The 23,247-nt window shown below is 39.5% G+C and overlaps 1 protein-coding gene across 1 annotated transcript in view; it reads right to left on the bottom strand.

Moving 5' to 3' along the window:
* PLA2R1 (phospholipase A2 receptor 1) overlaps positions 1-23,247 on the bottom strand; it is a 43,008-nt gene that overhangs the window by 5,430 nt on the left and 14,331 nt on the right. Inside the window, exons 10-25 of the mRNA XM_074594505.1 lie at positions 18,464-18,576; positions 16,132-16,301; positions 15,432-15,634; positions 14,987-15,132; positions 14,395-14,479; positions 13,342-13,474; positions 12,839-12,874; positions 12,175-12,332; positions 11,013-11,077; positions 10,527-10,630; positions 9,004-9,146; positions 8,116-8,233; positions 7,118-7,248; positions 6,402-6,546; positions 1,905-2,143; positions 1,207-1,375 (exon numbers count right to left, since the gene is read on the bottom strand). Coding sequence (XP_074450606.1) covers positions 1,207-1,375; positions 1,905-2,143; positions 6,402-6,546; positions 7,118-7,248; positions 8,116-8,233; positions 9,004-9,146; positions 10,527-10,630; positions 11,013-11,077; positions 12,175-12,332; positions 12,839-12,874; positions 13,342-13,474; positions 14,395-14,479; positions 14,987-15,132; positions 15,432-15,634; positions 16,132-16,301; positions 18,464-18,576 — 2,158 coding nt within the window. The remainder of the gene's footprint in view (positions 1-1,206; positions 1,376-1,904; positions 2,144-6,401; positions 6,547-7,117; positions 7,249-8,115; positions 8,234-9,003; positions 9,147-10,526; positions 10,631-11,012; positions 11,078-12,174; positions 12,333-12,838; positions 12,875-13,341; positions 13,475-14,394; positions 14,480-14,986; positions 15,133-15,431; positions 15,635-16,131; positions 16,302-18,463; positions 18,577-23,247) is intronic.

Genomic DNA, 23,247 nt, shown 5'->3' with positions numbered 1-23,247 from the left:
TCTGATCAAAACCCTTGCTGGGTTGCAACAGCAATATACCGGGACGATGTAACCGGTACCGATGTGCAGAGGGAGTTACGAGCAAACTACGGGCACGTCAGAGCCCTCCGGGCTGCCCAGTGTCTCCCAGAGGGCTGGGGATTTCCAAGGACTGCAGAGTTTCTCTCCACTAAGCCGCAAAGGTGACATGGGCCAAACACCATGGCACAGAGGAGAGTCTCCAGCGTCCCCGGCGAGCAACCCGCTGCAGCAGAGAGTCCCGCTGACTCAGGGCAACTCTACAAGCTCACTCTGCGATACTCAGCATCACTTTTGGGCAGCGCTGTAGATTCACCTGCGTTCCCTACGGCCTCACATGCCTCCTACTTTGCTACAAAACACATTTTTTTTTAAATTAAGTAAACCTTAGGCTACATATGATTACATAACTTGGCAAACAAATTAGAAAATTATTCAGCTTCAATACAAAAAAGCATGCTACGGAATAATTTTTGTCTCGAAGGATCCCAAAACAGCTTTTTCACAACAGATCCAAAAGCTATAATAAGCTGTAGGCGAACCCCTGGTGATCAATGCCACCGAATAGGAACTATTTTGAGAACAGGATGCTGCCAAAGACTCTGCAGTCCTGGACTGAATGGAGTTCCAGACCTGAACTCCGGATTCAAGTGAAGCCCAGGTAGTTAACTGACAGAGCACTGCAGGAAACACAACATATTTTAGGGTACAGGAAAATATTTTTATCTTTATGAAAAAGGTTGCAAAATCTTTTATGTGCAATCAGTGAAGATGTGACTCTAATTTTTCACTTTCCTCTAAATGCTTCCCTTCTCCCAACCCACAGTTAATTGCAGCGAGCGGAATTTATTTCCCTTCGAGCTAGGTTATTAGCAATCATCATTTTTCACAGATGATATAGCGTTCACCGAAGAGACAGAGTAAGTCATTTTACTGTTTCTTTTCCATTATGAAAGTTCTCTTTCCATTCTCCTATGGACCAGACCTGATGGCCAATATTTCATGGGGAAAAAATGGTTTCACAAATAGGAGATACAGCAAGGAAATGCCAGAAATATACTTCAGTTTTAAATAATACTATCATCATTGCTTAACCTCAAACCAATTAATTTCCTTTCACATACTTCCACTGTCAAGACACCCATTTGCAGCCGCAAAGATTTAATATAAAACTTCACTCCGACTTACTTGGTGGCACATGGCAAACTGCTCCTTGCAGAAGTCGCTCACAGTTAGCACTTCTCCAGTGCCCCGAAGTATCAATGTAAACGCAGCTGCCAAAGGCCTGGGACTCGTCGTCTTCCCAGAAGGTAAACAAAGACCTAGTCCCATCCGACCATTCAAAGTGAAGCCCGTTCTGCCAAGACAAATGTCAGATTATCTTTCTGACATGCTTTAGCACCATACAAATTCATCTTCTTGTGGTGGCATCCACACCAGGTATTACAGAATGCCTTTGATGTCTCCAAAGGCTGGGTAGATCCAGAAGGATCCACAAAAGACAGATCCAAGGATCCTCCCAGCTTACTTCTGGGAGACCACAAACTACATCTAAACTGCTGTTTTCAGCAAGTGGTTATTTGGGCCATTGAGCAACTACAAATGAAACAACATCATTTCAATGTTGACACTACAAGAGATTTTGTGTGTATGTGTTTTTAAATGTTTTCTGTGGCTTTTAGTTTTCAGCAGTTATTGCACCAAACTGGCTCTCATTAGATTTATACATTATGTTGCAAAGAAATGGTTAGGGCTCAAGCTTTCCAGGGTTTCATTTCCAGATGCAAAATTCCTGTGACTTCAAAATAATGACACAGCTCATTAGCCTGTTACTGGAAAAATTCCTTTGCAGCATCATATTCATAGCCAGGGGGTCCACTACGTACATCCGAAGTGAAGAGCCCGATCCAGTGGTTGAATCCCAGCCGATTCACGATGACGGTGAGGAAAGCCTGGTGGTACTGGTCTGCAATGCTGACCAACTCCGCGCCATTTGCCATGCAGGTTTTTAAAGCTGAAGACCACGTAAAATTCCCACGTATTAGTTTATACGTTCTGTTTCCATATTCTAAAGTATCTGGGACAGGGTACATTTCAGATGCATTGATGACATGTCTGGATGTGTCTGTTATAAACAGAAAGAAAGGACTGATTTATTTTTTAAAACAGACAGCTTGCACGTAGCAGAACAGCTCCTAAAAAATCAGAACCATCCTCAAAAACAAATCTAAAAATTGCAAGCTCCCTGGTTTCAGGAAGACACTGTGAACTTTAAAAAGAAACAGATGATGACTACTACAACAGTATCTGAAATTCCATCACAGGACAAAACATCACAGGAGTCAATGAGTTTAATGTATAACACACTAAAAATACAGAAAAGAAAACCTGGATGGAGTTAGTTCCACTGACTGGATCTTTGAAGGTCAGTAAGAAATCACCTGGGATCTGGGCACATCCCAAGTGACCCATAGCAGTGGGCTGCAGAGGACTCTTATCCTAGATACCTTGCATCTAATTTAGATTACCTTTTTTTTTGACCCGTCATTTTTAATAATTTCCAAGATCAGTTTGCAGCACAAAGGCTGGCCTCCCAAATAATTGTACTGGCACAACCGAGAAGATGACAAACTGTGGCTCATGGTACAAGTGCACGCTTGGGAGCTTCTTGAGCTCATCTCAATGTGGGGAAGATCACAGTATTGGCACTTAAAGAGAAATCCTCTGTGCAGGAGACTTAAATCACTTTTTGGTGATAAACTAACACAGCAACATCCAAAAGAACATGAAAGGAAGAAGCAGACTTTTTAGATTTAAGAAATAAAGAGAGAGAGAATCTCCCATGAGAAAAAAATCAAAAGACAGAGACCATCTCCCCCCCTGCCCTGTCTGTGATGCTGCTGTGCTGGCTTTGCTACAGGAGGCAAATGCCTTAGCTAATGCGTATGAATGCCCACAATATAGTTTAAACAAGACTATAAAAATGCCTCAATTTTAATCCTCTTTGTCAGTTTGGATTAATTGCTTCTGTCTGTAAAGCTCCTCTGTGATTACAAAATGAAGTGGTTGCTTTGCTACGAGGTGGAGTGTTTTTAGACTTGGTTCCTTTTATGACTAATGGAGGAGGAGTGTTAACAGGCATCTTAAAATAGTAAACTGATTTATTATTTGTCATTCACAAATAATTTAAAATTACAAATTTCTAAGCAAGAAAAAGTTCTGCTCTTGAGCTAAGTGAAGCACTCTATTTTGTTCCAGCTTTCAGTGCGTGTCACTGCCTAAAGAAAGAAAAGGCAGGCAATGCAGTCAAACGCTGACACAATCCTCACTCAAACATCACTAAGGGATCAGAGCCCAGTTCAGATCTCCTGCTGGTTTATTTCATTTTAGCCTCCTACAGAAAATAATTCAAAAAAAGGGAGATGGAATGTGGACAGCGTGGCAGAAGCAAAGCACCAGCTCATCTTTCCAGGAACTGACACATTTTTTTGGACATTTGAGCAAATCTAGCAGTTCACTACCACCAGCGAGAGGCTGTCACTGCTCCCTTCCTTGCTTCTCTGCTCTTCCAGCTGCATATTCCCATGCATGGGCCTGGTCTTTGCCTGACCCTGCACTGAGTCAATGCAGCCTGGAAAAGCTGCACAAAATGACATCAATTAGGGGAAAGAAAAAAAAGGAAAAAAAAAAAAAGGAGGGGGGAAAAGGGAAAAAAGGAGGGAAAAAGGGAAGAAAGGGAAAAAAGGGAAAAAAGGGAAGAAAGGGAAAAAAGGGAAAAAAGGGAAGAAAGGGAAAGAGGGAAAGAGGGAAAGAGGGAAAGAGGGAAAGAGGGAAAGAGGGAAAGAGGGAAAGAGAAAAAAGGGAAAAGGGGGAAAGGGGGGAAAGGGGGGAAAGGGGGGAAAGGGGGGAAAGGGGGGAAAGGGGGGAAAGGGGGGAAAGGGGGGAAAGGGGGGAAAGGGGGGAAAGGGGGGAAAGGGAAAAAGGGGGAAAAGGGGGAAAAGGGGGAAAAGGGGGAAAAGGGGGAAAAGGGGGAAAAGGGGGAAAAGGGGGAAAAGGGGGAAAAGGGGGAAAAGGGGGAAAAGGGGGAAAAGGGGAAAAAGGGGAAAAAGGAAAAAAGGAAAAAAGGAAAAAAGGAAAAAAGGAAAAAAGGAAAAAAGGAAAAAAGGAAAAAAGGAAAAAAGGAAAAAAGGAAAAAAGGAAAAAAGGAAAAAAGGAAAAAGAAAAAAGAAAAAAGAAAAAAGAAAAAAGAAAAAAGGAAAGGAAAAAAGGAAAAGAAGGAAAAAAGGAAAAAAGGAAAAAAGGAAAAAAAGGAAAAAAGGAAAAAAGGGAAAAAGGGAAAAAGGGAAAAAGGGAAAAAGGGAAAAAAGGGAAAAAAGGGAAAAAAGGGAAAAAAGGGAAAAAGGGAAAAAAGGGAAAAAAGGGAAAAAAGGGAAAAAGGGAAAAAGGGAAAAAGGGAAAAAGGGAAAAAGGGAAAAAGGGAAAAAGGGAAAAAGGGAAAAAGGGAAAAAGGAAAAAAGGAAAAAAGGAAAAAAGAAAAAAAGGAAAAAAGGAAAAAAGGAAAAAAGGAAAAAAGGAAAAAAGGAAAAAAGGAAAAAAGGAAAAAAGGAAAAAAGGAAAAAAGGGAAAAAGGGAAAAAGGGAAAAAGGGAAAAAGGGAAAAAGGGAAAAAGGGAAAAAGGGAAAAAAGGGAAAAAAGGGAAAAAAGGGAAAAAAGGGAAAAAAGGGAAAAAAGGGAAAAAGGAAAAAAGGAAAAAAAGGAAAAAAGGAAAAAAGGAAAAAAGGAAAAAAGGAAAAAAGGAAAAAAGGAAAAAAAAGGAAAAAAAGGAAAAAAGGAAAAAAAGGAAAAAAAGGAAAAAAAGGAAAAAAAGGAAAAAAAGGAAAAAAAGGAAAAAAAGGAAAAAAAGGAAAAAAAGGAAAAAAAAGGAAAAAAAGGAAAGACAAAAAAAAAGAGGAAAGTTTTCTGCTGAATTAGCGTGCCGGACTGCCTGATGGTTTGGGAGAGAGCCATGGGTGTCACACTGGTTCCAGGACTGGTCCCTTCACCCCCAGGAGCACCCTGCAGTGCACGGGCGGGTGGGCAGCACCAAGCCTAGGGCACAGCGCGTCCCCCCAGCCCCACCAGGCTTTGACCAGGGCCACTCATGCTCACCCAGCTGGGAAACGTGAGGAGGGTCCCGAGCACCCACTGCAGCCCCAACATCCCGAGAGCCCTGCAGCGTGGCCGCCCCAAGGCAACAGTTTTCCTTCCTGCCTTTTAACAGCTTTTCCATCTGTCTGAAGTAGCAGCAAAGGGTTAAAATACAAGTGTTTGGGAGGTAAACGAAACAAACCAGCAGGAAAATGCATTTATTCATCTTTTCTACACAAAGTGCAGGATTACTCCGGCACTCCCCGCAACTGTAGTTCACAATAAATGATGTCAAACACGGCTATGGTTTGCTAGAGCTACATGTGAGCACTGCCCAAAGCTTGTATTTGTTTATTCTACTTCTCCAGTCGCCCTCCCTCACCCCCTTGGCAGCTAGCAGGGGAGCGTTGTCTCTTTAGAGCCAGGGGGATATATAAAGCTGAGCCACCTAAAACCACCCCCCGGTAAGTACAGCACCCAAGGACAGTCCTTACAGGCTCAGATTACAGCCCTCCCTTTGCTTTAGGGTTAATAATTTGCTGCTGGTCTATTTTGGGACCAGCTCTGGCAGGTTCCCGCAGCTCTGGGACGGGCTCTGAAGCCGCCCAGGTGCCCTGGGGATGGGCGCCAGCGGCTCCCGAGCTGACAGGCAATGCTGGGACATGGCTTGAGGAAAGCAAACCACGTGTGTTCCCCGCAAAAGCTTCGTGCTTCTGGCAAGTCAACTTTAAGGTGACAGAATTAGAGAAGGGTGAAAAGAAAAGCCAAACTATCTATTCGATCCGCCAGTTGGTCCGCGCTGCTCACAGAAACACATTTTCTAGAGTCTATAGTGATCAATATTGCAAGTCCCACACCCTAACCAATTTTTTAAAAAAAAACCAACCCAATATTTTCATCAAAATTACCCTGTTTTGCCTTTTGTAATTTCAGGCTGTTACTCCTACTCCGCTCACAGAAAATGTGAAATTTAATCTCTATTCCAGAATCTAAGATATGCAACAGAAAGCTTAACATTAGGAAGAAAATTTAGTAACAAAGTTTTTTTTCAGAAATTACTTCTACATCACAGCTATTGATTTATTAAATGCCATAGAGCTAGTCTGTCTAAATATCAAAGTAGAACCATCTTAGAAATCTTTTCTGCTCCTGGTTTTATAAATGCCTATAACAAGCTGCTTCCAGATGAGAATAAAGTAAGATGAATTCAATATAGTAAGAAAAAAGGACAGAAGCAAAACAAAAGGAAGCCTTACCCTGTGTCTTTTGGCAGACAAACCCATAATTTTTCTGACAGTTTTCCAAGTACCATTTTCCCGTAAAATAAAAATTAGGGTTATTTGATACCAAAGTACATAGTGGAAGTTGTTCTTGAGCGTTTGCACTGTTATAACGCTGTCTCTGCAATCAACACAGAACCTTATATTAATTAAAAAAGACGCTGTGTAAAAACAATGCATAATTATTACATTAAATTTAGAGGAATAATTACCTGGAAGTCACTATTATAAACATTTAGGTAGACCAATGAACACTCCCAAAAATACAATTTGGAACAACAACCTCATAAATAAAAAGTCACAAGCTTTCACTGAACGAACTAAAATGCTAAGCCCAATAAGGACTAACCTGGCGTAAAACAATATATTAAAATATGAAATTCATAATCTTATCCCTAAGCTTTGCTCAGACCCAGCATATGACACTAACCATATAATTCAAACTTTGGTGCTTAAAAGCAATTGCAAGACAACGTGACTATAGCCACAAATTACCTAAATAACTCTTTCAATACTGCTCTTTTTGCTACCTCAAGTTACGCCCATAAATCTGTGCCCAGAGTTGTCTGAAGTTGCAAAAATCAAGAGAAGACTAAGTTACTGTAACAAGTTAGGCCTTGTCTTTGTGAAAGGCATGATTTTTATGGATAAAACGACTTCCCGCCGTCCTTAAACACCCAGGAAGTACTCACATCCACTACTTCAACTGGCGACCAGTTGGAATACGTTGGAGGGTTTTCATTCACCCATTTTTCATAATCGTCACTCTGGAAACCTATCCAAACATTAGTTTTCCGTCCAAATAGGTTCATAGTTATGAAAGCTACGAAATGAAAGAGAAATAAAATATAATTAACTGGTAACCACTTAGAGATAGGTGAAGTCTCTTCCAATATACTAAAGCACTGAAAAATTTAATTACTAATCAATGACATTACATAGTTACTAGAAAGTAAGACCATGAGCAGCATTTCAGTGTCATCTAACTATAAATTCAGTTAAACTGATTAACTTCGCTTGGGTTCAGACCTAGTCCATTAACTAGTAAGTCTTCCAGAACACCTTAAGTATTAGTTCAGGGTACGGTCCCACTGAAAAAGCTTTTCTCTTTTTCAGTTGGAAATAAGATTTCTCACCTAAAGATTGCCAGCGAGATTCCTCCCACCTCCAAATAAGTGGTTTTATACATGGATGAAATTCAACCACAGATTTTTATGAATAGGGATTATAAATATTTCTGAATGTGCTGGCACTTATTTCTCTGACAGTTCCAGCCTAGTGCTATGCTTATGTGCTATACAACAGAACAAATTTTTAAGTACTATTAAAGGATAAAAATCAGATTTCTTTCATAACAACGTGATGTTGCATTCATAAGATAGAAATTGTACATAGCAAAATTTTAAATGGGTATTCCATAATTTGTTTTTGTATTTCTAATGCTTGGTAGTAAGAACAATGGAAATATAATTACTCCTCAAAACGCAACTGTCATATAGCTCAGTGGATAGTTGAATCTTTACATTTTGGGAAATTGGGAAAGAGAAACACTAATTTATTTAAAGCAGAGGAACCATGAGTTCTGAGAGATCTTCTTTCCTAAATCTGCATCTAAGACGAAATTTTACCACAGCATCTTATCTAATGAAGACGAAATTTTATTTATTTATCAATATTTTCAGTAGTCAACCTTGTTCCAGTTCATCTTCAAGGGACGCGAGTGACCCTTCATAGCTACTGCAGAACTCTTGCGCAGAGTACCAGTTTCTCAGATGCTCTGGATCCTTCGGAATTTGTATCAAAAAACACTGTTTAAAAAAAAAAAAAAAAAAGGCTTGTTTTGTTTTTCTCCAGTTTAAAAACTATTTATCAATCCCTAAGAGTGATCACGGATTAGTTTCTGTCCTGCAATGGACCACTCCAACATTGCCAGTATCAGTTTTCAGCTGGGATCAGGCTCGGATTCAAATCAGTTGTTTAAAGGCAAACACGATCGGGGTTATATTTATCCTTGTATTCACCACAGTTTAGCACCGGGATAAATCCAGACACCTCAATGCACGTTGCTATTACGGAACGTATGTATTTCATAGAAGCTTCATGAAATCATTGCCTTTCAACCTTCAATTGCAAATAGACTTTGGTTTATAATTATCTTTGATGAACCCTATCTGAAACAGCATCTTTCAGAGGATGGCAGCAGTTTGGGACCATTTAGTACAACAAGGGGTCAGAGATCTGTTTTGAGACCATAAAAGACTCTCAGAATTGTCGTAAGTGGAAAAGAGAAGACGGAGCAGGCTTTTTACAGCAAAAGCACAAATACACTTAGATAAATTTTGCATGTATGAGTATTCATTTCCTTCAACTGAAGTAAAATTTTTGACACCTTATTAAGACAACTTCTGTGTGCAAAGCTACTTAATAGCTGTAAACCTGTCAGTAGTTATAAACCTAAGGGCTCTGCTTTCAAAAAGTAAGAAAATCTTCAAACGCTGAATAATCCTTAAGAAACCCAATTTCTGTCAGAAGTACGGAATGCATATTGAATTATCAAACAACAGAAAAAATGTTTTACCTTGAATCCAAAGTGCAGCCAGCCTTTGGGACACATTCCTTGTTGGTTTTGATCTTTTGGAGTCTCTTTCTCTATTTTCCATGCAAATTTACGCTTACAAATACAGGGAAGAGAGACAGTACAGTTTTCATCACCCCAGAGTCCTGTGCAAAAAGAAAAATCACAGTTCAATATTGGCTTAAGAACTGGAAAGAGTTTTTTTTCTTAGCTAGCTTAGATATTGTTAAGACAGTTACCCTTTAGTGGTTGAGTAAAACAAGATTCTGCATCAAATATATTTGGACATAGCGCATGACAGTGGAATTGATCATCCATGGGATTCATACTTTTATTGCTACTTTGATTTTATTCAGTTAAACTAATTCCTCTGCGCTGAGTCACATAACATATGCCTCTATCATCACGTATTTTAAAAAAATACTTGTTATGCAAAAAAAAAAAAAAAAAGGAAAGGTATGGAAATGATGCCTTCCAGATAAAATAGTTTGACTTCCTTACATTGAAAATTGTTGGCAAGATCCAGCTACTGACATAAACCGCTGACCTGCTGAATACAGGCTGACCTGAAAATACATTTCTCAGTGGAACACAGTACATTCAAGTTGTTGACCAGCTCCCATCTGCTGGCCAGCTGCTGGGGGAGGGCGGGCATCCCTTCCTTTTATCCGATACTAACTACAGTAACGTAAAACCCAAGCATTCGAAAGTCATGAATCAAACCCCTGAGATTATGTGTGGGAAAAAAAGAAAGGTTTTGCATTTTTTCAGTTTTGGCTCTCAAGGATGGGATTACAAGAGTGCAACTGCATTAATTTTTTTCAGTCACAAATACCAAGCTGGTTGTTTTTTCTTTTCATGGAACCTGACATGTTTACTTTACCATAAGACTTGCAGATCTTCAGAAAACAGAGACTGACAGATGACAGAAATCACTGGAACCAGCAGCACTGTACATTTTTTTTTATTTCTTTAGCAAACTACAGAGCCATGTGGCGGTATAAAGCCAGCATCAAAACCATGGTACCCAAAAATCCCTCAGCAGATTGGCTATGGGATCAAAAATAAACTAGAAACCTGGGTATTTAAAGTTGTGTGCTGATAGAAAAACAGTTTATAAACGTAGGAAAAATTATTGCTCATCCATCTGGCTCATTTGGTTATGAGAAAACTGACTGCGAAAAGCAGCAGTGCATTAACATTTTTGCTGTGCCACATAACAGATTCTTAAGCAAAACTGAAGATTCGGTATCGCTGGAATCTTTATATTTTGACATTAGACTACCGGAATTATTAATATACTTTTAAATCCTATAACCTAGTCTGAGCACATTCATGATATTTTAATATTCTTTTTTTAACCACAGAAGCAGTTATGCAAATTATAACCATGTAACAGGACTATGTAATGCAGTACCACGTAAGAGGGATTGCATTTCTTGAAAGCAATTAAAAAAATATAAGCCCTTTGGCCAACAACAGAATCAAGTCACAACTCCTGCAACAAAAGGAAACACAAAATAAACCTGTTTGTGATGAAATGAAGCCGCATCTTTTCCCTGGTTTCTGCGGATCTCTCTCCCTCCCTTCATTCCAGTTCTGGTATGTTACTGGTGATTCATCTCTCCAGCTGCACAGAAACGTTAAGAGCATAGTTACACTTTTTCCTACCCTTACCTAAAAACACAACCTCCATTAAAAGTGTTTGTAAGCAGATACAGGGTAGGAAGTGCCCCTTTATTAACTAAGCTTTAAAGAAAGACAGCCAGCAACAACAAGGCTGATGTTCACGTCTTGGGCTTGTGTCTTTTATACCCCTTTTAGGAGAAATACTGTAACATGGAGATAAATTCAGGGCAATATATTCTGAACGATATTTACATGAGAACTGAAGTTGTCTCTTGAGTATCCCCCTCAGCCATCACACGCTTTAGCCCATCAGACTGAACGGCAACCTGTAAACGGGGCACGCCAAGTACAACTCCCAGCAGCTGAAGCATAGATATTCTTACCGAAATTCATTGCTGAGGTTTTCTGCGTGCAATCCAATCCACCAGTGAACGTCACTATTTGATAGCTATTAAAAGAAAAAAAAAAAAAGTTTTGCCACACATTTAATTGTTGTTGCCTTCTTCCTAAAGCATCAACAAACCCCTAAAATCAGGTTGCTGGTTTTCAGATGAATAGCAACTCCCTTGGGTTCCAATGGCAAGAACAGGTGCTAAATCCTGCCCATGTTAATTTACGTCACTTCAGTAAGGTTATTCAGGTAAGTAGAGCACGATTTAGCCCCCAGTTTCCACTGGATTGATGAGGTATCTTCTGTAAAGTAGGAATTTATAGTTTTAGGAATTTACAGCCTATTTGGCTTGAAAAGGACTGTAGTCTTAGGCTAGAATTTGTTTTTCCCCAACTACTAGAAATAGACAACAGCAAGTATTTCCTTTTAGCATTAATATACGGCTGGCTTTTAATGTTTCCAAATTAACATTTACTGATTTTGTATAGCTCATACGAGAGTTTCCTAGAGATGCTTTCCAGACTGATTGTTCTCCTGAAAGGTTCTAGACCTCCAGTCCTGAAGGGTGAAGTATTATGGTAAGTCAAAGAAATAATGTTATTCAAAGTTATTATTGCTGTGCTGACTTGATTCTGCCTTAAACTATGAACAGACTTCACTGTCAGGGTCAGCCCCTCCATAGTCACAGTTTTGGGGTCTTTGGGAAAGAGCCAACAAAGTTCTGAACGTGCAGGACACTGGAAAAGCCACCCTGGCTCTGGGAAGCGCTTATTTTTTTCCAGAACGAACTGAAGTGCAGAAACAGAGAAGGATGGCCACCACATATGAAACAAACCTTTCTCTTTATTCCTAATTACTTTCCTAACTTTGGGATAGGAAGCTGCTCTTTGCTCCTCTTGGGTATTCTGAGGCAGGCTGACCGACCTGCTCGTTAGCTGAGATGATGCTGCAGATTCTGAAATGACTTGCTTCGCTAAACGGCGCTTCAGGGAGGGATGAGGGAAATGAAGACAACGAGAGAACTATTTCTGAAGTAAAACGTCTTTCGGATTTTACTTGGAGCAACAGGCAGCCAGATACTCCAAAAGATGCCTCAGAAAATAACCAGTTACTGCACGAGGGTTTATTTTTTTCAGAGAGGTAGTTTTTATTACCTTCTTAATTTTATTTTGAATAAAGGCTTGCTCAGCAGAAGAATTTATTGTTGCCATTCCACTACGAAGCCAGCCACAGACAAACTCATAGGTTTCCCAGTCTGTAGGACTGACATGGAAAAGATATTCTGCTCCTTGATAATACAACCACGGCAGCTCTAGAAAACAAGCAAAAGAGTCAGTGCTGTGCAGGGGTAAAAGCTCATTTCAAATCTCATTCTTTGTGACCCCCGTGGCCCGCCTTCAGCCACATGTCACGGGACAAATATGCCACAGCAGAACCATATCTGACGTATCAAATTACGGGAAAAAAAAAAAAAAAGTAAATTTTGGGTTTATATTCTATCCTGTGACACTGCAGTAATGTTAACAGGGTTGCCCAGCCTTTGCAAAAAGGCAGTTTGAATGCGATGGAGAGGTTAGTGTAGTCCTGTGCTTAGTACAGGCAACGTTCCTTTACCTAATCTGAGTAGTATCTGATGTTTCAGTGTTCCTAAACAAAAGAAGGGGCAGATTTTGATTTGTAGCAACAAGCTCCTACAGAGTTCCTTCATGTAAATTTTTAACTTAGAACATTTTAGCTATTTTATTTTTATCAACAGCTTAAATTATATTTCCAAATGATAATGTTTCAAGATGTGAAATAAAGAAAATGTTTTCATACCAGCTATGTACCAATCCGGATTCTTTGGTTTAACACCTGCAAAAATACATAAATAAATTAAAACATTGCTGATTAAGAATGAAGACAGATATTTCACTGAAGTTGCTTTCTCACCTGGTAAGGATTTAATCAAAATAATGAAGAATATTGCTATTCTCATTCAGGGACAATAAAGAAAGGAGTTAAATGTGGAACTGAATAAAATAATTGCCACGTGTACTAAACAACATTTTTAGTAACCTTTATAAATAAGAACTTTGACTAACTCCTGCCAACTAAGTGCTAATCATTGCTATCCATTTTTAAACTGACTGCACATACCAGACCTGTTAACTGGCCAACAAACCCTAATGGCCACATACAGCTGTGCCATGATTTCATGCAGAAGACCAATGAGATCCAGATGTGGCTGAAAAGTAGGCTTTTAGATATTTTGTTTCCTTGTCTCTCATGAATTGCAAGTAATGGGTATGACAGAAAATGTACGTTAATTGAAATGTCACCTTTTGGTATTTTGCATATCCATTCACGCTTTTCACTGCAGTGTGCTGGAAAGACCGTTCTGTTTACTTTGAACGCACCACAGTTTCTTGAGTCATCTTCAACATACTTGCCTTCCAAAAATGAAGACAGAACCTGAAAAAAGCACATTCATTATCTTTCAACAACAATCCAAGATGAAGCATTTCAAAATCTCATTATGGAGAAAAAGGAAGGATGTGGAGACGCGTGTATGGTAAGAACATCCTAAGTAACAACTAGAGGACCACCTAAATCCAAAAAATAGGGTCCATTATCCTACAATGTTCTGTTCAAATTTCCCATTTTATATCAGACTCCTCCTTTGTAAAGATAATTGAATAGCTATGAAACATAACAAGTTTTTTACATGATTATCAGTGGTTACCCACATCTAACAGCCTTTGCTTTGGTTCAACGCGTTGCACGACTCGATTTTACACTCGCATTCTGAAATCATTTAGATAGTGCTGGCAGAACTGGCGCTGTTCTTGAAGGCTGAAAACTAATTAAATTTTAAAAGCTGACCCCTCTTCAGTTGTTCGATGCTTAAATCCCAGGTACTAACCATTAGTGTGGCATGTGGCACCAACGCCTTCAAGGATGCAAAATCAAAAGTGGTATTAAAAAAGGAAAGACTTAGCTCTGAGCGCAGGCGCGAACCTAACAGTCATAGAACAAATAAAGCACGTAAGCACAGCTCTAAGGCTTTCCAGTGTATGTGTGCGTGTGTATATATACACACACACACGTCTGTGCTAACTCTGCACATACCTGGGTTAACCACAAAGTGCTTTGTAGGAGAGCAGACATCTGCAAACCTTTATAACCCTACCAAATTCCTTCCGCAGTTGCACAGGCTGCTATTTTAATAGTACTGTACTCTTAATCCTATTGTAACAATTACTTTAAGTGAAGTATGTGGACATGAAGAACAGTTTTCCTGGCCAACGTTTGCTCACAAGGCTTATTTTTGTGAACTTATGCTCAGATATGACTTGAAAGGTTACTGAAATATGTAGTATACAGATAGTTACAGGTGTTCTGTCAGACCACTGCCACGTCCCTCCTGAAAGCGGGTTTCTTTTATTAAATCCAATCCAGAACTGCCTTTCTTCTGTTCTATGAGGGAAACAAAGGAAATAACACTTCTCAAGCACTTTTTCTGTAGCTATTAAACAGATTATTTTTTAAATAGTGCAAATACCCATATTCATTTCTTCTTGAATTCAATACATATTCTGTAATGCATTTCTTAACTTTTTTGGTATCCTTGAACTCTGGTTTTCCTATTAAAATGCTAAATTATATCTTTAAAGATGAAACCAGTTAAAATAGGATTAAAATTGCCAAACTTCCATTTCAACGGGGAATGTTAACTCGCAGGAATATCACCTTGACATTAAGAGTTGCTCAACATCTACTACAGAGATCATCTTCAAAAAGAATCACATTACAGTGTTGCTAAGACACTTCTTTTCACCCATTTCTAAGTTCGTGTTAGTCGAGAGTAGAGACTGCTTCAACCGCTAGGTAAAGAGGATGGAAGAACCTAAATTGTAGATTATTTTTCCATGTTAGTATGATTAGGATAACTCTTGTTGGTGTTAAAAAAAAATATATATTTACCTATCAAAAATTGTATATAATAAATTGTTTAAAAATGTCTCTTCGTAGATATGGCTAAAACTAGCAAGATGTGCTCCAAAATCTTGGCATAACGCTTCTGCTTCCTCCCATGTTCTTCTCATCAGAACTTTCTCATTGTGAAATATCTGCAATAAAATAAACACTGCCATAAATGCAGTTGATTTTGGATAGCAGTTGTTTCAGAAACCCATAAAAATCAAGTATTATTTGCAGGTTTTCCTACTATAAAGCCATGTATATTCCAAGTATAGTTCTGATTCATATCTTAAGACGTTCACTCGCTTTAAAGCATAGTGAAGGATGGTAACAATTGATTTTTGTTTGTTGAGTAAAAGAAATAATGATTTATAAAAAATATTTTAGGAACAGCATATTCCTAAGTCAATGTAGAATCAGAAAAATTCAGAGCAAGTTTGTCATGTACCTTGTAGCAGTTGTGTAGATTAGCTTCCGACTCCCATCCAAAATAGCAGGAACTCAAATGTTTTTGAAAAGTAAGTTCGGGTTCTTCATAAGAATTGATTTTTTGCTTGCACAATGACATTGCTTTGAAGTTCTTACAGCTTTTCACCTCCCAGTAACCAACGGGGTGCTGCCCTCGCATAGCCACGCAGCCTCCAGCATGACCTAGACATGCAAGTGTTGACTATCAGAATAAAGCATTCAAATTTTGTGAATTTTTGGTGAAGTGACTGTTTTATTGGCATCAGGTTCTGGATAAGACCTCGATGAACTCACAAAAGTAGCAAATTCTCTGGGCAGCAACCAGTTTATAAGCCTGCCTTGGCTGACTTGAGCTTGTAAAATGAACCGTGACAAAGGATTCCTCTCACAAAACGCAGATCAAATGCAATTTAAAACAGTACTTTTGCAAACGGCAGCAGTAAAGCAATAAAAGGAGTCCACAACTCAGAAGCAATTACTGAAAAGGAGTGTCTTTATTATTTCATCCCTGTTCTCAGGTATTGCTAAGGAGGTTTACACTTCAAAGGATGAACAACTACTTCATTTTTTCATTTTTGTTTTCTTGGAATGTTTTCCTTGGGATTAATATAAACCAAAATCAAGCAAGAAAACCAAGTATCAGCAAACTAAAGGGGCACGTTTATCAGCACGTTACTCACGTGGCTGGTACCGGTTCCAGTTTGTGTAGCTGACAGAGAGATTCTTCCCCGCTGCACTTAGCCAAAAGTATTCTCCTGTGTTGTTAAGGTCTTGCAATCCTATCCAAAAATAAGTTCGCTCAGATTTTACCACGCTACGGACCATGCTGTTGATAAAAGCTTGTTCAAACCTTAATAAAATAATCAAGACAAAAAGCTTATTAGAATAAAATGGGTCAACTGGTATCTCCGTGAATAGCTCTCATGAAATGATTTAAGTTATGCAAGAAGATAAGAATACGTTGAGAGGTACTTAATTTTCTTTACAGAATGCTGTGAGGAACTTCAAGCACAAGTCTTTAGTATAAACCATAATTTTTCCCACTATTTCCCCCTCCCCCCAAGCATTTGAGCGCATAGAAAAAACAGTAGATTAAGATTTTATAAACTCGATGCTTACACTAGACAACGTAAAGACAGAATATGTTAATGATGCACAGATAAAAATAAGACACTCTTGGTATGAAGGAGAAAAAATAGCGGGGTCTGAAAAAAACTACAGAAGAAAAGAAAAGAAAAAGCTCTGCACAGAAGTATCCTATTAGAACCGGACACGCAAAATAGCACTGAGAAACCAGAGCTGAAGGGCTCAAAGCGCTGTCTGATCTGACTACAGAAGGAATTACTTTTTCCTCCTTTAATTTCCTCATTGAAGTTATGTGAGAGATTTACACCTTTTTGCAAGTAATAATTGTTGCATACAGTAACCCATTTGTCACTTAAATGTAATTTATTCAGATATAATTGGTATAGCACTAGACAAAGAAATGCTTTAGTTTTTGAGCACGCTTAATCAGCTTCCTATGAAAATATATACAGCAAAGTAAATTCCCAGTTTGCTAAAGACTTATACCACTTATTGGTTTCACATATTCTGACAAGAATGGCTAAATACCATAAGAATGTCATTAATGTAAAAAACTGAATATATCTGTCACACTGAGAGTGAGAACTTTTATTTAACTTTCATTTCCTCTGCATGTTCTCTTTCTATATCAACTCTCTGTCCTCTACAACCTGCTTTTTAATGAATATTTTAGGATCAATACAATGAAAAGCTTTTGCATTTTTCACACCAGAACAACAAACCTCAGCAGTAATTTGAAAAAGAAAAGGCTAAACTAACAAGTACCCTCCTTTGCCACGCCAACATTGGAGCTGGGAACTAATATAATAAACAGCGACGGCTACACCCAGCAAAAATCAAATAAAGAGAAATAAGCAGAAAAAGACAGAAGACGTGCTTCCAGCGCTGTGCAGCGCGCCCGCAGCTCCCTGTGACGTTTGAGCTGCAAATGCTCAGCTGCGAGAATTTGTCCTTTATTCTCCCCGAAAGGATTACTGTTGTACTGCGGTACAGCGCTGCACGCATTCTGCACCGTTCCGAAACCAGCCGGCAGGCCAGACTCCCATCGATGTGAATCCTTATGTGGGGTAGCCCACGGTTTCCGAACATTTCTAGCTATCCTTCATCTGACTGCTGGTGGTTACCGTACTTCCCCCTTAAACTTAAAGGGAGAGGAAATTTCCTCCTTGTGGTTGTTTTTTTATTTTGGTTTGGTTTGGGTTTTGGGTTGGTTTTTTTTGGTGGTTTGGTTTTTGTTTTGTTTTGTTTTTTACAATAAATACACGGAGGTTAAAGTATGTATGTAATATATCTATCAGTATGTCATAAACTTTCATGGGAATCCAACATACAGCGTAAATCACAAAGAGATCGGAGAAAATCCAAGCACCTGGACATCTGCAGAGGAGAAAGCCTTTGCTGAAGCTGGAATACAGGTAAATAGGAGCAAAGGAAGGGAAGACAGACTTCAAACGCTTTCAAACATTTACTCTCTCCCCCTATTTGCTGAGAACTCACATAAAATGCATACATAAATAGAAACAGTTATAAGACATTAATTGATTTGGATTAAAAGTGGATATATTTTGATTATAAAAATTAAATATGTTTTTATTTTTCAGTAGAGTTTCCAAGTACACTAATAAAAATTTCTTAACGATGTTACATACCTCTGTAGAAAGCACTTTGTTTAGATTTCAGCATGCTCCCATGTGTGCACAGTGCTGTAAGTGTTTATTAGCCTAACAATTGCTTTGTACTAAATTTATTTTCGATTTAAAAAAAAAAGCAAAACGCACCTTTGATTTTAGCCAATGTTAGTAATTATGCTCGCCTCTCATGTGAGTATTATTTCATAACGGTAATATCTTTTGCCATGCAACACTTCCTAAAGTTAGAATAGCTCTTGTTAGAGGCATCTTCACGCTGTCTAATAGGATTAACTACCTGTTTGTTACTGATACAAGTGCAGATGGGCAGAAATAACCACTGGAAGCATGTTCAAAACTTCGAGGGGTACTGTCGATTTTGTAACAATATCCACCATGTCTTTCCCATCCCTTAAAAGAAACGAACATTATTTTATAGATTATTAATTATTATATAGTCGTTAAAAAACTCAATCCCCTTTTGTACCTTCTGTCTGATCGTCACTTACGTCCCTACAGCCCTTTTCCTTTCTACTGTGGTTCAAGACTAATTATACTCAAGGTCACGGAAAACATGGGTAAAATTAACAAAAGTTTAAAGTTCAAATCCTTAAATTGGGCAAAAACTGGATTAACACACACACGCACACACGATAGCATCTTTAATGGGTACGACAAAAATGTGGGCAACAGTTAAGGCACTCTCTCCGCAAAATACTTTTGTTTCAATTTTATACTTTGAATATTGTTTTACGGGCTGAGTTCTGGGGAGGAACGCCAGGCTCCTCCGACGGCCACCTCTCTGCATGGAGCGTGTAGTAGCACTTGTTGGGTTTCCACTTGTGCTAACTCATTGCTGATATCTAATACCTGACGTGCAGGGTAAACACTGTCAGATTCAGTTAAGTTGTTATAAAAAAGGATTACAGCTGCCCTTTGTCTTCAACCATAAACAGAAATACTTATTCCAGAAATTGCTGGCCTTTCACGCAGCAATGCACTCTAGTTATTTACCTTCTCTCAGCTCTCTCTCTCATTTTCAAATAGAGCTTCCAAACAAAAACCAAAAGATTTAAATTAACAATCATCCTATTCTAATAATGCAGAATTGAAATGGCACATTTTCATGGTTTATCAGATGAGCCAGACCAATCAGCGGTCAGCCTGCCTCATTTCTTCTTATTCTTAATCTTCTATTTCTTATTATTCATCTCTGGGTGTCCAGAAGACGCTACCAGGACGGGTATGAATTGTGCCTGTTCAGGCGGGGTACCTGCCTGGTCTTCCTGCTTGACTGTTTTAAATAATCAAGAGAATAAAGAGATAATAAACCATCTCTGTCTAAACTTGAAGCCGCACACAGGCAGGAGAACCAGCCGATCTCGCTTTGCCTCTTCTGTGAGGGAGATGCTGCTTGGAGGAGAGCTCACAAAGCAGCACAACAGGGAGGGCACAGCACCCAGATTGGCACCATCAAACACTGCTGGATGGAGACACCAACAGCAAAAGGAGAAAAAACGGGAAACAGACAAGCTCTTTTTCTGCTCTCCATCCTCAGGTACAATAAAATGCACAAGATGCTGCTGCAGAGCTATTTGGGACGGCAATCAAACATTACGCACATCCTTCAGTGCTGCTGAATCTGGGGAGGCAAATTTCAGCTTCTATTTAGGAGTGTGTTTGCTGTTAGGGCAGCTGACAGCTCCGCTGCCTTTTGCTGTCATCCCCCTTGGATGCTTGGAGATGGCTGGGCACAGCCCTTCGTACGACAGAAACGCACAGAAGCCAAAGGAGCTGCAGCATCAATTTCTGTGGTTCCACCCGAACAACACGCACGCGTTGCTCAGATGTTGGCTTCACAGATGGAAACAAGCACCCGGGTGCAGGCTCTTCCCTGTCTCTGTACCAAGGAGCTGGGACATCCCCATGGGAACAATGCAGTGGCAGGCGCCGAGGGCTCTGCAGAGCCCAGGGACACAGCGGGCTCTCGGCAGTCCCACGGGGGACACAGCAACGCTGTTTTAACTTTGATGTGCACTTAAACTTGGGGAGCGGGGGCTGGAAGAGGGACAAGTATTGACTAAAAAACCCTCTATCGGGATGCAGGTAAGAAACAGCAAGTGTCTGGTTGCCTTCCACTGGAATTCTCAAGTGAAAAATGCACTAGTTCGAGTGAGGCAAACACAATCATCCTCACCTCTCAGAAATTTTAATCTAGAGCAAATGGCACTGCATAATCTTCCTCTTAAAGCTTCCTTTGTGCCTAAAGACTGGAGGAAAGTTATTTGATGCTAATCTTTACTTTAAAAAAAAATAATAATAATAAAACTGTGGAGTCACTAGAGGCTGGTAAACTTGTGTTGAGGGCAAGCGCAGGTTGAGAAATTCTAAACTTAAAAGGCTGTGTAATTGGTCAATAAAATGGCAGATGGCATTCTGTACAGACGAATATGAAGTGATGCACACGGGGACCTCCCCTGCATCCCCCAATCATTTCATGTATAAAGCAAGGGACAGCTATCTCACTCCCACCAAACAGGAACAAGATTTGGGGGCTATGATGCTTAAGCTCCATGAAACATCAGCTTAGTCCAAAAGTCAAACCGAACCTTAAGAATTGTGAGGCTACTCTGTCCTTTTAAATTCACTTTTTGCCCTTTTTTGGTGTTCTGACCCTGCATCTCAGAAAAACATATTAGGAAAGGAAGGCATCAAGGATGATGAAACGTATGGTGCTGCTTCCACTGAAGCAGTAGATGAGCTGGCTGGGACTCTTCAGCCTGGAAAAAGGAGATGCCTTAGGGAGGGTGAGTGCCATGAAGGTGGGGGACTACTTCAGTACAAGACCTTGGGGACGACAAACAAAGCTAAGCTAGCAGGAGGAAGGTTCAACGGGGAAAGAAGGTGGAGTTTTTTCATTCGACGGGTAGCAGATTCACACATCTCCTCGCTAAGTAAAGTTGTGAATGTAAAGAGTTCGCGTGAGCTCAAGGGGGAATCATCAAGCACTTGGAGAGGATACCCAACGCGGGACTGTTAGATACACAAATCCTAAAAGGCTCAGAAAATCCCCTAAATGGTCGGGGGTGAAGGAAAAACTGGGGCAAGCTTTATCCACATTTGCCCTGTCCTGCTTTTCCCCAAACAGCACTTGCAGCCACCTGTGGGAGGCAGAACACGAGGCTGAATGGACCCTTATTCTGAGCAGCTGCCCTTCTGCTCTTCGTGAGGTTCTGTAGCCTTGATAGCAATTCTCTTCTTTTAAGTACAATTCTCTCCTGTTACAACAGCCATAAAGACAAACACTCGATTTAGTACTCTGCTGTTGTTTTTTGATGCACAAATTAAAGTGCATCATATAAATAAATAAGTTAATTAAAGTGCAGCATATAAATAAATAAATTCAAGACCGGAGAAAGTCACCAGCACAAATACAGTCAGTTCTGCACACAGAAACCTCCAACTCAATTACCAAGCAGCTGACAGCCCCGCAACCTGTTTCAAAAGCTGGTTGAAAGAAAATGTTTAAAACTGTTATTTCAGCATTGGGGAAAACTGCCCAGAGAATCTGACCTTTGCAATAGAATATTTTTCTCAGTAATAGCCTGCTGACTGGGAAAAAAGAACAGTTGACCTGCTAAGGAAAGAAAGCGCTTAGCACTTTTTATGTCTTAGGATGACAGAAGTGTAGGAAAAAAAGAGCTCAGGTTTCTGGTAACTTGATATGGACATATTGCAAAAACTGCAATCAGCAGAACCACAGAAAATGTTAAAGGCTAGTTCATCCGATGCACAAGTCATAAAATCAACATGAAATGAAAGCTCAGTAATAACACATAAGACTATAAAGCTTTAGAAAAGCAAACAACTGTGCCCGAGGCCAAAACTCCCTGAGAATCCACCGGCAACCCAACACGAATGACAGTATGAGGTTAACGAAGCAGAAGATCAAATGTGAGAAACATCGATTGATATTCTGTATGTTTAAAGGTAAGTTAGCAACAGAAAAATGGAAAAAAAAAAATGGTAAATCTGGATGAAATAAAGACTTAGCCCTGGAAAATGAGGCCAGTAACTAGCAACGACATACACGCTGAATGTTAAAAGAAAGTGAGATGTCAAGACAAAGTGTCTGAAATCAAAAGTAGCTTTGAGTAAGCCTACTACTGACTTCCTTTGATTAAATGAATGAAACTTTTTTCACTTTAGAAAGAAAATTATCTATCAAAACCAAGGGACTATAACAGGGTTCAGCATATGTTTTTACAGGGCATGAAACATCAACAAGCAGGAATTTATCCCGCGCAGGAAGTTTGCCAGAGCAGACCGAACTACCTACCCCCAGCGACTCAATCTCTTGAGTCTCAATCCTGTGAGGTACCAGAAGTCGAAGTCCTGTCAAGCTCCTGACTACAACTGGAAGTCTTGATGCTCTGCACATTTTCCACATGGTCAGGATGGTGACAAACCTCTCTTACGCTAATAACCCACAGAATTTTTGACGGATGAAGTACATTACTCCAAATTAAATAAACGAAGTTACCCTAAACTTTTGGAAACTGAAACCAAGCAGTAACTTCTGCCTCCATAATGGCATGACCAGAACGCTGGACCTGACTACCGTACATCCGGGGAAAAATTGCATCCAACTCCAAAACAGCACAGCTTCAACCTTCTCATAATTCACCTGAACTGGTGGTGTTTCTTGACTTCTCAAGAAAAAAGACAGTAAATTAAGAAAGGAATGCAACGAGCTAAAAGATAAAGCAAGCTAGAGAAGAGAGATTTTTTGCTAATAAAAAAAGTTCACAAAACTCCTCCAGAGTTTGGAATAAAATTTTCACAACACAAAGTCTAAAAGTTTGTTATCTTCACACTGTGAAAAGGAATGGCTGGCAAATAAAATCATATTTTAACACATTACCTTTTACTACCAGAATGCAGAGCCTAAAAGCCCGAAAACTTGTTGCAATGTGCTACTTAGATAGCTGAGCTCCTTCCCATTTTTGTTTGAAAGTAAAAGGAATGCTAATGTATGAGTGGAAGAGTTCATTCTCTGTGTCAATGAAACGGATTGTTTTT

The sequence above is a fragment of the Larus michahellis genome, chromosome 7, assembly GCF_964199755.1.
Source record: "Larus michahellis chromosome 7, bLarMic1.1, whole genome shotgun sequence".
In the NCBI taxonomy this organism is placed as follows: Eukaryota; Metazoa; Chordata; class Aves; order Charadriiformes; family Laridae; genus Larus; species Larus michahellis.
The sequence above is the reverse complement of the archived record's forward strand: the minus strand, read 5'-3'. Positions and strand labels throughout refer to the sequence as shown.